Source organism: Poeciliopsis prolifica, unplaced genomic scaffold, assembly GCF_027474105.1.
Source record: "Poeciliopsis prolifica strain line A6 unplaced genomic scaffold, Auburn_PproV2 SCAFFOLD164, whole genome shotgun sequence".
In the NCBI taxonomy this organism is placed as follows: Eukaryota; Metazoa; Chordata; class Actinopteri; order Cyprinodontiformes; family Poeciliidae; genus Poeciliopsis; species Poeciliopsis prolifica.
This window is the reverse complement of record NW_026562539.1, coordinates 211357-229205: the sequence shown is the minus strand read 5'-3', so window position 1 is coordinate 229205 and position 17849 is coordinate 211357. Positions and strand designations below refer to the sequence as shown.

Genomic DNA, 17849 nt, shown 5'->3' with positions numbered 1-17849 from the left:
AATTGATCTGGAGGATGAATCTGGGTTCTGTGCTCCACTGGGAATACAGGTGTCACTTCAGCCTGATATTTGAAAGGCAAATGTATTTAACATTTTTAGGTTTGAACCAACCAGAAGTTGGCAAGTAGGGCTAAAAGAATGATTCAAGTACCTCAATTATTAAAATTCCTCAAGGAAAATTTACCTGCCTTGAAGCTTCGTTAATTTATGTTTTATTATTTAGTGCACCGTTTTCCGGCCGGAACATTATTTGCGTTGTGCAGAGCTCTGACTTTCCCCTCTGAGTTGTTGATGAACTTTAACAGTGACGTTAAAGTCTCTGGACATTAACGATAAAATGTCCAAATTTTCAAGTTTGGCTGGTGGGGATTTCATTGATTGATGACAAGGCCGGGTTTTCATCGTTTTTGGGAGACTACTAAGCATCCTTAAATGACTGGTGCTATGCCTGGAGTACGGCAACCTTTCTCCTCCAGGAACTGCTGGTTCAAAGCGAAAGGCAGGAAGAGCAAGTGCTACAGGAGTATTTATACAGGTGAGTGTATACACTGAAGACGGTGGGCAGCTGAGTAGTTGATGATTTCAGTGTAAGTGTAACTTTACTGATTAACTGCACAATAAATGTCCTATCATCCCAGTCTGAACAAATGAGTGGCGGAGCACATCGTGGCAGTACATGGATGGTAGACATGTTTCTTAGTTTGACAGTGCCGAAAATATCCTGCATCACTGCCCCCCGTTCTTACTTTTGTCCCCTGGTCTACCGGTCGATTGAATACAATTTCAGATTCTTGTAGAACTTTCCAAGTTAACCTAAAGGGTTAACTTGGAAAGTGAGTTGTTATTGTTAAATTATAGAAAAGTAACTGTTAGGGATGTTCAAAAATGAAAAACTGAACTGATAATGATATTCGATTGTAACACCAGTATTTAGTCAGATTTACCAATATTTTTATTTCTGAAATAAAATGTTGGCAATATTTAATATTGATGGTGCTATGCCATATTACCAATGGCATAACACATTTTTTTTATTCAATTACTTGACAACTCATAAGAATAATTGATAGATTACTCAATTACTAAAATATTTGTTTGCAACAACTCTATTGGCAAGTCTCTGAACAAGGGGATTTCTGCATCTAGTGTCGCTAGCAAGTGGTAGTTCAGGAGCACCAATGAAAGTCCATCTCACAGACGACATTCAGATGAAAATTTTTTTCAGCTAAAGTAAAGCTGAGGTAATTTTTTTCCTCAGTTTCCTTGCTGATAAGTGCATACAGAAAGCTGGAACGGGACACCAAGATCAAACTGTTCAGTGGTGTCCGAGGAGATCACCTCGGTAGCTTTAGCAGGAATTTGATTGACTTAGCAGTGCCCGCCTTTGAAGTCATACTTCGTTCACAGTAAATAAATATTTTTAAAAAACTACCAGAGTACAATAGGGGCAGGTCTGCAGAGCAAAAAGGCCCTTGACTGCATAATTATGGGCAAGGATATTTTTTCAATTGTGGTCTGTCTGTGACAAAAAACAGCAGTCTTAATTGCTGTTAGTCAATAGTTCTACATATCTTTATGTCTCAACTGTCTATAATGCAGTCGTGGTTACGCTGCTCATGCTCTAGCACAACTCTCTGGACCCAAAAGCACCTTGCCCCCACATTCCTCTTTGTGCACCTTTCCTTGCTATTCCATGTCACAGAAATAATTAAGATGGAAGTTTAAATAGTTTTTTTATTTGACATTTAATTTCATAGCTGCTTATTGTATTACACTTTGCTTTTTTTCACATGAAAAGATCTATCATAATATCTGAAGATAAATATCAATAAATATCACAGTTGGCCCACAACTTTGCAGATGTTTTTTAATTTTGCATCACTGTGCATTTAACACACCTGATCACTAAAGGACAGAAAAACCTTTTGCCTCAGTGATGATGGGAATCAGAATAGAAAGTTAGATCAAAGTCAGATATGTGTCCATATGTGATTTCAAGCCTCTGATCAGACGGTTTGAAGATAAATGCAGTTTTTGATCATTTGCTGACCCAAATCTTTTGCTGCTCTTTATTCTTTCTATATACAACCGGTTTATAAAATTTCCACCTATTCAACCATCCACCCCTCCTTTTTCCGGAGTCACATAGCAGGGGTAGCAGTCTAACTAAGGAAGCCCAGACTTCCCTCTCCCCAGCCACTTGTTCCAACTTCTCAGGGGGAATCCCAAGGCGTTCCCTGGCAAGCTGAGAAACATTGTCCCTCCAGTGTGTCCTGGGTCTTCCCCGGGGCCTCCTCCTGGTGGGATGTGCCCAGAGTACATCACCAAGGAGGCATCCTAACCAGATGCTCGAACCACCTCAACTGGCTCCTCTCAATGTGAAGGAGCAGTGGCTCGCCTCAGAGTTCATGCCAGATCACTGAGTTTCTCACCCTATCTCTGAGGGAGAGCTCAGCCACCCACGAGAAAACTCATTTCGGCTGCTTGTATCCTTGACCTCCTTGTTTCTGTCATGACCCAAAGCTCATGACCATAGATGAGGGTAGAAATGTAGATTGACCCGTATATCAAGAGCTTCGACTCATCTCTCTCTGCACCATCACAGTGAAGCGGTAAAATGCCCACTTCACTGTGGTCACTGTGCTAATCCACCTGCCAAATTCCTGCTCCATGACGGGCAATGTCAAACACCTTCTTCAAGTCCACAAAGCACTTGTAGACTGGTTGGCCGAAATCCCACACACCCTGTAGGACCCTGCTGAGGTTGTAGAGCTGGTCCAGTGTTCCACAATTAGGATGAAAACAACACCGCTCTTCCTGAATCTGAAGTTCGACTATCCAATGGACCCTTCTCTCCACATTCTTAAAAGGAAGGCTTGAGTGTGACCAATATGTAGTTGGAGCACACCCTCCAGGCCCCCTTTGTGCCAAACCAGGGGAAGTGCCCCAAATATTGTAGACTCGTGTTAACCCACACAACCCTATGACATCCAGATCCTTAAGGAAATCTAGGCAAATCTCATCCACCCCTGGGGCCTTGCCACCGAGGAGCTCTTTAACCACCAGATTGAAGAGCCTGACAAGGAGACCCCAATCTCCATTTCCCCAATGAAAGCCATGTTGGTAGGATTGAGGAGGTCTTCCAAGTATTGTGCCCTCTGGTTCACAACGTCCCAAATAGAGGTCAGCAGCAAACCACCCCCACTCAGATATGTTGGTGCTGTACTGCTTTCCCTTCCTGAGATGCCGGATGGTGGATCAGAATCACCTCAAAGCCATAAAGGAGTCTTTCTCCATAGCCTTTCTGAACTATGGAGAGGCTACTCGGAAGCAAACGTTTGCTTACAAGTAGCGAACTACTATATGAGTAGAATGCCACTTGGACTACAGATTCTGGAATCCCACAGGTCAAAAAGGCCAAATAGGATTACTTCTTTGGCCTGACATTGTCCCTCACTGAAGATGTTCACCAGCAAGGTCAAGGGTTGCAACCGTGACAGGCACCAACAACCTTCTGGTCACAGTTCCAATAAGCTGCCTTGACATGGGAGGCGCAGAACATGGTCCACTCAGACTTAATGTCCCCTATTTCTGGAAAAATGTGTTCAAAGTTGTCCCGGAGGTGGGAGTTAATAGGCATCCTCCCCCACCACTGGAGCCAACACACCACCAGGTAGTAGTCAAGTGGACAGCTCCACACCTGTCTGACTATGAGCTACTCCAGAGTGGAAGAGTGTCCAGCCCCTTTCACAAGGAGACTGGTTCCAGAACCACAGCCATGCATTGAGATGAGGCCGACTATTTCCAGATGGAACCTCTCAACCTGATACATCAGCTCAGGCTCCTTCCCCACCACAGGTGACATTCCACGTCCCGAGAGTCAGCTTCTGTAGCCAAGGGATGGTTTCCCACAGTCCCCATCCTTGGCCACCACCCTTCCCACACTGCACCCAATCCCTTTGGCCCCTCCCACAGGTGGTGTGCCCATGGGAAAAAAGACCCATATTTCATCTTCAGGCTATGCTCATCCAGGTTAAAGCCCCGCCATCAGGCACTCACCAATGTCCCCCACCTCCAGGCCTGACTATAGGAGGGGCCCCAGAGACTCGTGTCATCTTCATCGTAAGAGGTCCTGCAATTTCCCATCACTCATAGTGTCTTCCACATCTTTATGTTTACCCAAGATGATTTCCTGATCTATACTTACTTAAGTAAGAATATTATACTGCGTAGACCTGCATTCGGTTTGGAGTGTCTCAGTTCCAGTTTAGATAACTATGGCAAGTTACAGCTCTATCAAACCTACTACATTAAAGATGTATCACTAAAAGAGGTGCATTAATCATCTGAAGTAGTGTGCTGAATTATTCTTCCAAGTTGCAGTAGTCCATCTGGTGTAAAGGTTGTCAAACAAAATGGATCCCAAAACTTGACTAACCTATGATAGTGTATCTTTTGCAGAATCTCCTGAAGGTGTTCTTCTCTACATAGGTTAGTCCAGGCGGGTAAATGCGTCTGCTGATGTAGAGCTCCACTGCATTATATTTTGCAAAAAAAGCCTATTCACACAGAACATTATTATTAAAATTTTATCATATAATACAGTCCTTGGCAAAAGTTCCCCCACTTGGCAACATACCTCCTCCCCTGCTGGTGGTGAGGTCAAACCGTCTGCCTGAGGTGATAGAAGAAGAACGGCTACAGGCTATGTGCTCAAATGAAAGAAATTAGTCTCGTCTATGCCTTTGTATGTCTCACCTTTGAGTTGTTGTGGATGTTTAACGTGGGCACGGCATCTGGAAGGAGAGTGTTTTTTTCTCCATTACTGTCGTAGCACTTCTCTGTGAAATGGGCAGAACAAATGGAGGACCAGAGTCGAGGATGCCAGTTCCCCCGGCCGCAAGCCTTCAGCCACTGAGACAGCAGGGGCAGATTATGGAGAGGAAATCTGGATGTTCAGGAGAAAAGAAAACATTTGTCTTTACAGTTTAGTTGCATTGGTCACATCGACAGGTGTGGTAGAAGAGTCAGTCATTTCAACTGAAACCAAAATAATCCCCCTTACTTTCTCCTTTTCAAGGGGAAAATGACCAGCCTGAGCTATACCACATTCTTATTGCATGGGAATTCCGCTGATAAATCTCATCTTAAAACATCAAGAGGTGTGAGGCAAGATCAGCACATTCATCCCCCAAAGTGAACACCAAGAAAATAGAAGACATACCAAAAGTACTTATTGTCGATGAGGCAGTAAGCTCATGCTGATTATTGCTCATCATCGCAATAATAAGTACAAAAGTACTCTTCTTCCCCAATGACACAGTGTCTCATATAATAGAAAAAAATACTTTCTCTCTAACCACTGATCAGCTGAATATTGTTCATATTGGAGCAAAAGATCTGGCCAAACAAAAGTCAGAAATTCTGGTAGCACTGTTGCCTTGCAGCAAGAAGGTCCGAGATTTGAATCTTAGTCCACAGTCCCAAAACATGATTGTCAGACCTCATGATGTGTGTGTGTGTGCGAATGATTGTTTGTTCTGTGTTGCACTGCAATGAACAGGTGTCCTTGACCATTGGAAATAGGCACCAACACCCCTCACAATCCAGTTAGGGACAAACATGTAGATTAAAACTGAAGTTGTTTATCAGTGGACCAATTCCACCAGCATGATGTGGAGATAAAGGTATAGCAGACTGCTTACGATTAACAAATGATTAGTGACCTTAACTGACAACCAGAGGATCTTCTTGGAGTATTATCATCCATTCAGACCAGGTGGACCCTTTCTTAATAAATATGGGACAAAGCAAGAATAACAACAATGAAATGACTGCTTCAGGAGAACAGGCTAACTCACATTTGATTAGAATGCAACCCATTGCATCTCAGAAACCAGCGATTCCAAAACAAATCGACAAACATCAACTGGAAACAGAACAACTGGTCTCCCTCCACCTGCCCCCTCCATGCTCTTCTCCACCTTTTCTTCATTAAAGTTCCATAAGGGTAAGAATATTTCTCAGTTCTCTGTAATTGATGATGGCCTGTCTGATCAATTCATTGTTATCTTTTGCCTCTTTTCCACTGGCTCTACTTCAGCAGCTCTGCTCTATTCAGCCCGGCCAGGCTCGGCTCTACCACGATGTAATCCCGTTTCCGCAGACCTGGATCGGTCTGTATCTGGGTGACACCTCTTGGCAGTGGGGAGTATAGCACCCCTCCTCCACGTGCCATGTGCTGTTCTCCGTTACTGTGTGACCCAAACGTGAGCTGTTATTTTTCCGTGACAAAAGAAGAACAAAGAAGAAGAGAGAGCTCAATTTTTTTGTTTACAAACTGATTGTGATTTTTCTGAGATGTCCAAAAAAGGGCGCAGTGGGAGGACGGCTGCAAATGTCGCGAGAAGGATTTCAGCCTTGAAGCTGGAGGAAAGCACGTGGCCCAAACATTGTAGGGTACGTTAACACAGATTTTTGGTTTCCAAATACTATATAACTTGTAGTGCTGAACGTTTGCTAATTTTAGCTGGAAAACATTTTCAGATGTGGACTTTACATCAATAACTTTGGACTTTAATTGGACTTGAGCCCATTTACTTGAAAAGACTTGATATTTTACCCAAATCCAAAGTTTAAGACACATAATTATAAAGTGTGCCCCATTAACTCATCACACTCAATATGTATTAACAGAGGCAGACACTCCTGTCATGATTTCAGCCTTTCAGCTCCACCTTGACTGTGCTGATTGCTCATTACCCTCACCTGCACTGTGCTGCTCCCTATTTAAACAGCTGCTCATCACCAGCTCAGTGTGAGATCTTCTGTTGCCCCAGTCACAGATTTCAAGCCTTGTCTCATGTTTCAAAGAGTTTTCTGGTTTTCTGATCCTGTCTCTTTCTTGACCACAGATTTTGCCTTGTCCTTCTGCTTCTGGAAGATTCTGATCTCGTGTTGGTGAACCCTGCCTGTCTCTGACTCTGCCTCCAGCCTGCTGATTACTGGTTTTTCTTTGCCTGTGGCCCTCCCGTGCATGACCCCGGATCATTTCATGACTCAGCCTCTGATTGGTGGATTTTGTCCCTGTTATCTGTTTGTCCCCTTGGCCCCCAAGTCCTCCCTTTGTCCATTCACCCTACTCTCCCCCCCCCAATTGAATCTCTGACCCCTGTGGATATCTCCTTCCTGACCTACCAGCGTGACCACACCTCGTACAGTCCCTTCCACACCATTATTTTTTTTTTGTAATAAATACATTTGGTGGACCTTACTCTTGTGTTGGCTGCATTTTGGCTTCAGGCTGATTTCGCTTTAACGTTACAACTCCGTATGTATGTGTGCATAAGTTATAGTACAACCAATCAAATTAACAAGATTTAAAAGTCAAAAAACAAGGGGGATGAAAGACGAAAAAACGCTCAAAACAGATATGCTCCCATGAGTAATTTCTTTTGGATACATCAATTATGAGATATCCAGCAAAAAACAAAGTGCAGCATGCAAACCCTGCAAGAAGAGGATCTCAGATGGATATACAACTACACTATATCATAATATTAACAAAAACACAAATTCATTATAAAGTTATGATTTTTTTACAGCAATATATATTTTGTCAAAATAATTCTTATATTATCAGAAAATGTCACAGAACAAAGTTTGTTTTCCACTCTGGCTGCTGATAGGCCTACCAATTTCAAGTTGAATGTCTTTTCATCGCACTTTTCTTACACACCTTTAAAATGATTTTTATTCCCATAGCTTTTTGTTCTTTGGAAACTAATCATTCAGTAATATGTTTCTCCTTTAAGGATTTTAGATAATACAGAAACAACCACATCGAATTCCTGGGCATCCACATCACCTCAGAAGCCCCAACAAAGACTGTTCTTCCTCAGAAAACTGAAAGGGCTTGACTCCCTCCTCAGTTCCTCAAAAAAAGTTTCTAGAGAGCATTTTCTGCCTCAGTATGACTGTGTGGTACGGCAACTGCAGACCAGGAAAAAAAAAAAAAAGATTTGGTCAAAATGGTGAAAACTGGCCAGTGCATCAAGAGGAATCAGTTATCAAACCTGGATCTAATATACACTGGCAGACTGCAAACGAAAGCCAGTTGTATTGCTGCTGATTCCACTCACCCAGGTCACTGTTGTACCGCTGGGAAATGGCACAGGTTATATAAAAGAGCACAACCATTCAACTAAGGAACAGCTTTTCCCAAGAGCTGTTCACCTTACATCCCCGCTGCCAACCTGCAGATACACCCATTTGCTGACTACTGTTTAAGACTTCATTTATTTATCTATTCATCACTGAGGATAGCTTTCTAATTTTGTTATGTTCTAGAAACATAAAAACAAAAAAATCTTATGTCTTATGAAAATGGATTACTATTAGACAGCCAAACTGAATAATGATAATCAGGTGAGCAAACTCTTTGGCGGTGATGAAATTGAGTTTTTTGAAGCAGCAGTATGTAGCTTTTATAAACAACTTGGGTTTTTTGGGGGGAGGAGGTTTACATATTTGTTAAAGCTGTAAAATTATTACTATGTCCTGATAGTACACTATGAGACAGATAAAAAAAATAGCTTCTTTGCAGAAATACTTCTGCACAAATACACAACTCCACCAAAAACAACCAATAAGAGGAAGATCTCGGCACTGTCAGTTATCCATCCGAGAGGTGCTTTAGCTTATTAGAGGCAATTGTTGGCTGCCTGGAAACCACCGAGATGACTTCAGATGACTGTGAAATATGTTTTACAGATGACTGGAAAACATGACAATATTAAAGTAAGAAAATAAATTACATCTAAACAAAAGAAAAACAATTCAAACAATTCAGGTTTTATAGAGAATCATATTGAAACCCTCCCTCCTTCTCTGTGTTACTCTATAGATGGTTTACAAAGAAACCATCAGGCGATCTTATGAATGCTATGAATGCTAAGGCTAGTTATCGTGGCCACCAATAATGATGATAAACAGTTAGCACATTGAGCTGCATTGAGATGGTCTCTGTCCCTAACGTGCCTATGGACGACAAATGTGACTGTGTCATGTTGATGATAATTACAGATATGGGCAACATTTTGCCTGGTACTGATGAGATTTGTATGTTTTTTTTCCTCCCAACCAACTTTTGGAAAGCCATTTTTACTTTTATAAGTCAAATTTTTTTTTACCTATTGCTGTTCAAGTTTATCAATGTTCTGTTCAATTGTAAATAAAATACCTGATCAAAAACACCAATAAAAATACAGAAAAAACAACTACTTTGAAGGTAATTAGAAAAGCACAACATGGTTAAGATTTTCCAAAAAAAATAAATGAGATAAGAGATTTTAGTTGTGCTGTAAAGTCATACCTGTGGAAAATAAGTCCGAGTTTTCTCTCCACTGGGCCACAGCGGTTAGTGCACTTGGAGACACTGCAGCGAATCATCTTCCTTTTAGATCTGTTCACACACGTCTGGCAGCTGGAGATCCAGCTGGCCAGGTCTCGACTCAGGCTACCCCAGTAGTAGTGCCTAGAGATCTGTCTCTGGCAGATTCCCTGCCCATAGTGGCCCTGGTTGTCATGAAACTGCTGTAGGATGGAATTGACCTAGAAGACATGAGAGCTTTCAGCTTTGTTCATGTTACACTTCTTTGTAAATGCTGGACTTATTACTGATTTATTATTATTTTATTCAATCATTTAACTTGTCTTCAAGAGTTGCTAATTTTAAATTTTTTTGTGTTTTCTTTTGTGCACAACAACAACATGATTAATTCTGATTCAGACTTGAGGTTTGAGTTGCTGTATAATTATGTATCTAGATTTGCAACTTTTCTTGTTTAAAATATATAACATATTTTATCAGTCTGGTGCTTTGTTGTTCTGTGCCTTTTTGAAGCACAGAACCACGTATTTTGTAATACTGATTGATCCATTAGAATTTAAATGACCTCTTCTCTGCTGCGTGGTACTCTGAGGGGTGGAGAGACTCTGGTGTACATCAACAGTCCATCTGAAATAGAAAATTTAATCCCTGTTTTGCTTCTTTTAAAATTAAATAATTATAGTAATGTAATAATCAGAGATATTCCAGTCTGGTGCTGTCTCCACTTACCTATCAGACCAAAACGCTTGGCCATTCTTTTTAAAGCTGACCTGCTTCTTTTGCCCTGCATAGGTAGTACCCTGGTACTTAAGTACCTGCAGTATGGTGAAAAAATAACAGGATAAAATGACATTAAGCATTGCATTGGTCCTCTGTTGTTATTCGATGGTTATACCTGGCAATATGGTTGTAAGTAATGAAGCCTGGCTCAACAGCTGTCCTCCTCCGGGGTTCATTCATTATTCTGGCAGCCCTGCAGTCTGGTGCTGGGCCTGGCAGGCAGTACTGATGTTCCTGAAGCTGCATAGATGCTTCAGACAGACTGACAGGATGAGTGCTGTGGTCGATGACTGCAGCACCAGCGGCTTCTTTGAGTTCATCTTTCCACATGTTGGAATAACTGAAATTTTCATCTGACTCCACAGACACCTGAACAAAGTTACCAAATATGGATTTACCAAGCATTCCTATCCCAAGTCCAATCCAGGTTTTGTTTTTATTACCATTGTTAATATTCAGTTTTTTTAAGAACAAGGCCAACAAGACATGGAGAAACTGTGCTATAATCTAATACCACAGAAAGGAGCAATCATTAATGTTATCCAACAATGCCAAACACATCATTAAACTCAGTGATGTGTGGTGACAGTCAGGATCAATGAGGCACAACTCCCCCAGAACTGGATCTTCAGATCCAAGATCCAATATTGAACCCTTTATTTCAGTGTAGAAATTAACTGATAAAAGCTTTAATCTATGCCATATGTTGCAGAACTTATAAAGATATATGTAGATTAAGCTAACAAATCTGGGGCCTCAGTTTTCCACAGTTTTCACAGTAAAACTTGGTGTATGGGAAAACTTAGAAAAGTGTAGTGCACAAAAAAAAAAGATCGACTGCATAAAGCCATGCGTTATGTAGCTCGTGGCTGCACATCTTTCCTTTTTAAATCCTAATTTGCGGGGAATAGAGCACAGCTGCTGGTCCGCTTTGTCAACACCCATAAATACATCATGTAAATTAGTATGAAAACCCAGAGGGCTGCCACCATGTGAAGCAATAATCATGGCAATGTCCTTGTTTGAAGGACGTTTTTTATTGTTGTAATAATAATAATAACTATTATATATTTTATCTAAAAGATTTTTTGAGAGCACATAATGTCACTTTACATACATAAATAAAAATAAAAATACATTTTAAAGAAAAAAAAATCCAAATTAAATCAATAAATAGAGATCCTGCAAATGCCTGTTAGAACAACAGAGCATTCAGCTGGGATTTAAAGACAGATAGTGTGTCTGAGAGTCATTGCGTGGGAAGGTGGACCTTTATTTCAAATAGTAGAATGCTTTATATCCATAAGGTGCGTTCACAAAGCGGGCGGCTCCACTGAAGGATGATTGCAGCTGGACCGGTATCGGTACCACACGGCTCTTTAAGTTTTGCTCAGAGATCCAGGATGATCAAACTGAGCAATATAAAACTAATAAACCATCACCAACATTTCCCAGCATATCAATATAATCTCTGATCAATAGCTCCTACTGAATCCTTTCAGTGGCAATGCTCTCCATCAGAGCCAAAGCTCCAGTTAGCGGCTCACCTTTCCGCAGCTACTTATACACATGTGATTGCATACACACCTTGATCACCTTAAAACCTGTTTTCTTTTTTAGTGAGAATGAAATGATCCCAGAGATATATTTCATGCACTTCAGCGTTCAAACAAACGTGTTACATCTTTATAAAACAAAACGTGAGGAAAGTACTATTTACATTAGAGCCAGGTTTTCACATTCTTTTATTGTTTTTACTTTGTTTATGTGTTATATTATTGTCTCAGGACAAATGCAGTTCAGTTTCATCATTTATGTTTAAACAATAAAATATTAAAATCATGAAAAACATCGAGTTTGATGCTTTTTGGTCTGAATAACTGAATGGAGTCAGATTTCTGTGAATTTAGGTGAGTTTTGACTCTTTGTAGTTTGGTATTCATAGAAAAAGTTTGCGTGGCTGCTGCACATTTTCACACCGGTAAAAATTGTGTTTATATTTATGCAAACTTTGACGCAAAGTTAATTGTCATACATGCTGACTTGTGCATTAAATATGACACCGCACATTTTTGTGCGCACGCCACTTTATACATGAGGCCCCCGATTTGTTTTGTTTCAGTGTTTTCTTGGTTGATATTTCTTGGAAAAGAGACATCAGCCACATTATTATGGCTGATGTAATAATAATAAATGACATAAAATCTGTTCTTTCATTTATTTTCTTCAATATTATTCAAGAGAATAATATTGAAATTCTTCTATTATCTTGCCTTTAATTTCATATAAAGTTCAAACACCTGTCCTTCTCAAAAAATATCACTGTCAGTTTGTCTTGAAAATATTCTTGTTTTTCTCTCATTTTTCTTTCATTTTGAAAAATCTTGCAGCTTTGATAAAGATGATTAACAAGGAGGTGAGTCCTTGAAAGGTTTTATTCTGGTATTTTGTCAGATCATTGTGAGCTGTCAATAAGGTACAATAAAAGTAAGTCAATAAATTGTTTTCAATGATAACTAGATGGAAATACGTGCATTGTTATGGTTTCAAAGTGTATTTAAAACAGGGACTGGCTGCAGCTGCAGTCAACTACAAAACATGCCCCATATAAAACCTCCCTGCTCATTGATGATGGTCTGACTAGTTAACCTTTGACACGGGATGTTAATAACAAAGTGTATGACGATATAACTCCTAATGTTATGTTGCTGATTAAATAAAAGCACATTCTAATCACAGCATATACTTCCCCGCCACATATAGCTGTCGGTTTGTGCTACACGTATGACGATCTGACAGATCACAGGCCTTATTTTCAAATGTCTTAATGAGTAGAAGAACAACTCTTGTAGTCGTAGGGCTCAGCACTATAGATCCCATGTATTTCAACAAGCAGCACATGAATTCAGCGATTTTGACCATAAAAATGTTATTACCAATATAACAACTGTATAGGAAAGTCAAACTGATTTTCTCTCATCATTGTTAGCATCTATTTTACTGTCACCTGCCCTGACTGATTAAAATGCTCCGGCAGTGTCACCTCATTTCCATGGGCTGTTACAGGCAGTAAGGTTGGGGCAGCATCTGGAGAGAGCACCAGCTGACCCTCCTCAGTGAGTGTAAAGCAGGACATTTCAAAGTGTCTGGAGCAGATGTAGGAGTTGGTGCGTAGCGAGGCTTCGTCCCTTTGAGCCACCTGTAGCCACTTCTTCCGCTGCTCCTCATCCTTAGGAAACCTGCCGGGCACAAAGGAGAGCACCATATCACATCTACACAACTTTAGTGAATTAAAAAACAACACACAGCTTTGTGTACACAGTTTATGGTTCTCTTTGATTTTTCGTCAACATAATACAAATAGTATTATGTTGACAGTGGCAAATGATTTAAATGCATCTCTTCGCCCAGTTTTCAAAGCACATGGCCAGACAGAGATTTAAAGGAGCAGAAAGAGTAAATGACTTGGATTAGCCGTACTCAACAACAAATGATGGCGTATTCAGGAACATGTTGCTGTGGAATATTGTTGTCAAAAAGCTCCAGTTTTCGGTCAGAGACCTCTTCAGATTCTTTACAAGCCTGGTTGCTACTGGAGGCGATTTCTTCCTACAGGATCCACATCCACAGCAACTTTTTGAAGATACTTGAATGCATTCAATATCCCTCTTTAGAAATTAAATTAATTGACGTCTGATTTTGATGGAGAACATTTAGCATTCTGTTGAATGTATTGCTGAGGAAAATGTTTTGTTGTATTGTTAAAGGTCTGACCTGTGAAAGGTGAGCTCAGGGAAAGCGTAGCTGGAGGCATCGCAACCGTAAACCAGGCAGAACAGAACAGCTGGTTGGAAAGGAGGAGGAGGGCGGCTGTGACAAACTGGGCAAGCTTTGACCCAGTTCTTCACAGTCTCCGTTACTCCAACCCAGTAGTACATCAGCTGGAAAAACACGAAGATAAGGTCTGTTTTTAACACTTACTACAGTTTTAGATAAATGACACATTATTTCCACTCACCATAATTTCTCTCACTACCCGTTCTCTGCCGGCATGGTTGTTGTCATCATGATAACGTGTCAAAATCTCCCGAATCTCTTTTTCACTTCTGACGACACGAAGGAGGCGACCTCGATAAGGTCGCATCAAAAGGCCATCTGGAGGAGAGATTATTTTACAGATTTAGTCCCAGCTAGTTTGAATGATTTAATTATTTTTGACTTGTGGATAGAGGTGTATTATTTAAAATATCCATTTTATATGTTATGGTAGATGTAACCCAAACCCTCCCAAGTGTTGTGAGAGACCAAACCAAAGCAGTACATTATGAAAACTGGTGAGCAACTTAAAAACTTTCCTCAAATCAAGTCTGTGTTGAAACTTTAACAGAATGCTGGTGACTACAGTGTTTATGTGAGTCACCTTACCTTTCATAAAACATTTAACACCTTAGGCTCCATCTTTGTCACAAATTTATGGCACTGTCAAATGGCATAATCTGCATTCTGGTAATATGTTTCTGTTAATTATTGTACAATGAATTTGAATTTAAACTAAAAAGAAATAAGTTATCAAAGAGTTTTAACCAATCTAGACAATCTAATTTGAGGTGTTATCTTAATATTGTAATAAATTGGGTAAAGTTGCAATGCACTTTTCAAGATGAATAGTTTCACTTTTGTCACCATTCTGAATACTTCTTGGAGTACCTTTGTAGATGAATCGTTTGCAGGCAGCTTTGATTCCTTTTTTTAAACTTTTAGATGAATTTTCTCCAAACTTTCCAGTCTGAAAAAAATGTTCCACTTTATCCAGAAACCCAAATGAAGGCATCTGTAAGAAAGACGAGACAAGTGGGACTACTTAAACACATTACAACTGCAAGGCAGGTGAGTTCTTAATGCCATGCATTTGGTTGATAAATATCATTAATATAACCCTATTTTCAAGAAAACTTCCACTAAAGGCTACCATGTTTACAATACTTAAACAAATGATAGTTCCACCCATGGAGCACATAAATAAAAAGTAAGTAGTTCAAATGTATGAGTCCATACTAGCTAGTGTTACACTTGCCTAGTGCATAGTGCCATTTCATATTCAAATGGAGAAGTTTCCAACTGATAACCATTCCCACCTTAGAACGTCTTTCGTCCGGTCAACAACAATCTTCATAACACCGAAACCAACTTTAGGTCAAATCCCAGCACGTATTTTATCATTTTTCAACCAAATCTTTGTCATGTAGAACAGTTTTCCCTCTCTTAATCGAAAAATACAACAGATTTATCAAAAGTAACATATATTGATACTAAACAATGAATAATTTTAGCATTTGGTTCCGTGAAGACTTTAGGTAGCGACGGTGAATGTGTGACTTCCGGTAAGAATATTTTCAAAAGAAAAGTCTTAATATCCGCGCTTGCATTTTTTGTTTTTGTTTTTGTTTTCTTTAATCTGTTTCATTTACCAACTGTGATTTTTGTTTGTTTATTATTTTTGTATTGTCTTTTGTATCAGTGTTTTAGATGGGATGAACCGAAACTTTGAAACTTGCCAAGAAGAGAAAAAGAGCATCCGGCTGCAAGCATCCTTCTGTGGCCACTCCACTCAAAGGCCCGGCCAGAACACTCACACTGCACACTGCACCCTACGCCCTACGCCCTTCTATGAAGTATGGACTGAAAGTGCACAGAAGACGAGTGCGCAGGTTACAAGCGTGCAAAAAAAGTGAGAATTAGGACAGTACTCCTTGGTGTCATATATTCGACATCCAGACTTCTTACTATTTACGCATTTATGTTTCTTAAAAATAATAATAATAATAATAATAATTAATTAATTAATTTTAAAAAAAGCGTTTTGGAACGAAAATTAAAATTAATGGTTCGTTCCAGTCCCTCCTCCAACTGGTTTATCAGCAGCACCTCAAACAAAAAACAAGTATAACATTGTAATATGTACATGTACATATTAACATATTAATATATTAACATAACATATGTACGGAAGAGGATTAGGGCCACTGGAAAAAAAAAAAAAAAATGTCCGAAAAATTTTTTTTTTCAGTGGTTCAGAATAGGTTAAAAAAGAAGAAAAAAAAAATTTGTGGCCCAAAAAAAAAAAAATTGTGGCCGAGAAAAAAAAAATATCCGGGAAAAAAAAAAAAAAAAAAAAAAAAAAAAAAAAGAATCTGTGTCAGAAAAAAAAAAATCTGTGACAGAAAAAAAAAAAAAAAAAAAATTGGTCCAGAAAAAAAAAAAAAAAAAAAAATTGTGACAAAAAAAAAAAATTGTGGGCCAGAAAAAAAAAAAAAAAAAAAAAAATCTGTGACAAAAAAAAAAAAAAAAAAATGTCACAATTCGGACTGATGGGCGCCAGCAGCAACCACACAGACGCGAGTTGTAGCGGACAGCCAATGTTCTGGAGAAAATGTCTGATTTAAGCGACTTTTTACGTGCCAGAAGAGTACCAGAAGCGTCCATTGCACTAATGGAAGAACAAAAGGTGAGTAAATCAAATGGGATAGTTCAGTGTCTAAAGCCGAACGGTTACGGCTAGCTGTTAGCATGTTTGTTAGCATACGCGGTTAAAGGAATAAGCTGATTTACAATGTTAGATCACACGGATGAATATAGGATATAACAGCTGTTAATTGCTGGAATTGTCTCTAAAGTGTTTGGTATGTTTATTTTATTGTTGTTCTGTTTGAATGTTTTACAATTAAACTAAGGTTAGCTGTATATGTCAGCCACCTTCTAAATAAGATGTCTGCTGTGTTAAACTGCAACTTTTAGTTCAGTAGAGGACAGAAACTATAGTACAAAGTGACAGACGTTTATATATGCATATATTTAAAAGGAAAATATCATACAGCCACCGATATACGGCTGGTTGTAGATCTGATCATTATATTTATCAACACCAACTAACGCGCCTATCTGCTATTTTATTTATGTTTATTATATGTTTGTGTTACGACGTTGGAAAAAGTGACATTATGAGCTTAACTAAATCATTTTGCTGCATCGTGTGATGTGTCAGCTCAAGACTGATATTGCATGTCAATCCCTGAACTAAACTATCTGCACATTTATTGCTCAGGTGCAGAAACGATAGGCTTCATTTGACTAAATCAAACTTAATGTGATATTTAATTTTTGTAATAAAAAGGAACTGTTAATATTTCCTTGTGTGTTTTTATGCTTGATACCTGTTATCTTAAGTAGACTATATATTTATGAATCTGTGTTTTTATACTTACTTGCATGCTAATCAATTCAGTCCTTCCTCTTTTTCAGTAAAATAGAGGATTTAACATTTACTGCTGCTATTATTGTAATTCTCCCCAAACAGTAAATTGCTTTAAGCAGAAACGTAAGGGTACAATCTTAACTGTAACTTTGACGTTGATTTGCAGAGTAAATAATTGTCCTTTCTCATCTTTTTCTGTGCAGATTGACTGTGATGCAGTAGGTCTCATGGACGATGCAACACTTGAAACTACTTATCTTCATATGGAGACAGAATTGCTGTTTTCAACTACTGCAAAAGCAAACAGCCATTGTCAAAAAGAAAACAAGGACTTCTTCAAAAGCTTCTGGACAAAATGAAGAACAGAAATGAAAGTCCACAGGAGACCATGACACATGAAAGTACAACACAGAAAAAGAAGCCAAA

The 17849-nt window shown here is 39.2% G+C and overlaps 1 protein-coding gene across 1 annotated transcript in view; it reads right to left on the bottom strand.

Annotated features, from left to right (window-relative positions):
• LOC129356303 (uncharacterized) overlaps positions 1 to 15539 on the bottom strand; it is a 31278-nt gene extending 15739 nt beyond the window's left edge. The window contains exons 1-12 of the mRNA XM_055025889.1: positions 15307 to 15539; positions 14879 to 15002; positions 14190 to 14326; positions 13946 to 14112; positions 13215 to 13410; positions 10287 to 10540; positions 10121 to 10206; positions 9957 to 10018; positions 9374 to 9612; positions 4759 to 4948; positions 4640 to 4675; positions 4439 to 4559 (exon numbers count right to left, since the gene is read on the bottom strand). Of these exons, the coding sequence (XP_054881864.1) occupies positions 4439 to 4559; positions 4640 to 4675; positions 4759 to 4948; positions 9374 to 9612; positions 9957 to 10018; positions 10121 to 10206; positions 10287 to 10540; positions 13215 to 13410; positions 13946 to 14112; positions 14190 to 14326; positions 14879 to 15002 (1612 nt within the window). The 5' untranslated portion in view covers positions 15307 to 15539. The remainder of the gene's footprint in view (positions 1 to 4438; positions 4560 to 4639; positions 4676 to 4758; positions 4949 to 9373; positions 9613 to 9956; positions 10019 to 10120; positions 10207 to 10286; positions 10541 to 13214; positions 13411 to 13945; positions 14113 to 14189; positions 14327 to 14878; positions 15003 to 15306) is intronic.
• Between the last annotated feature and the right edge of the window lie 2310 nt (positions 15540 to 17849).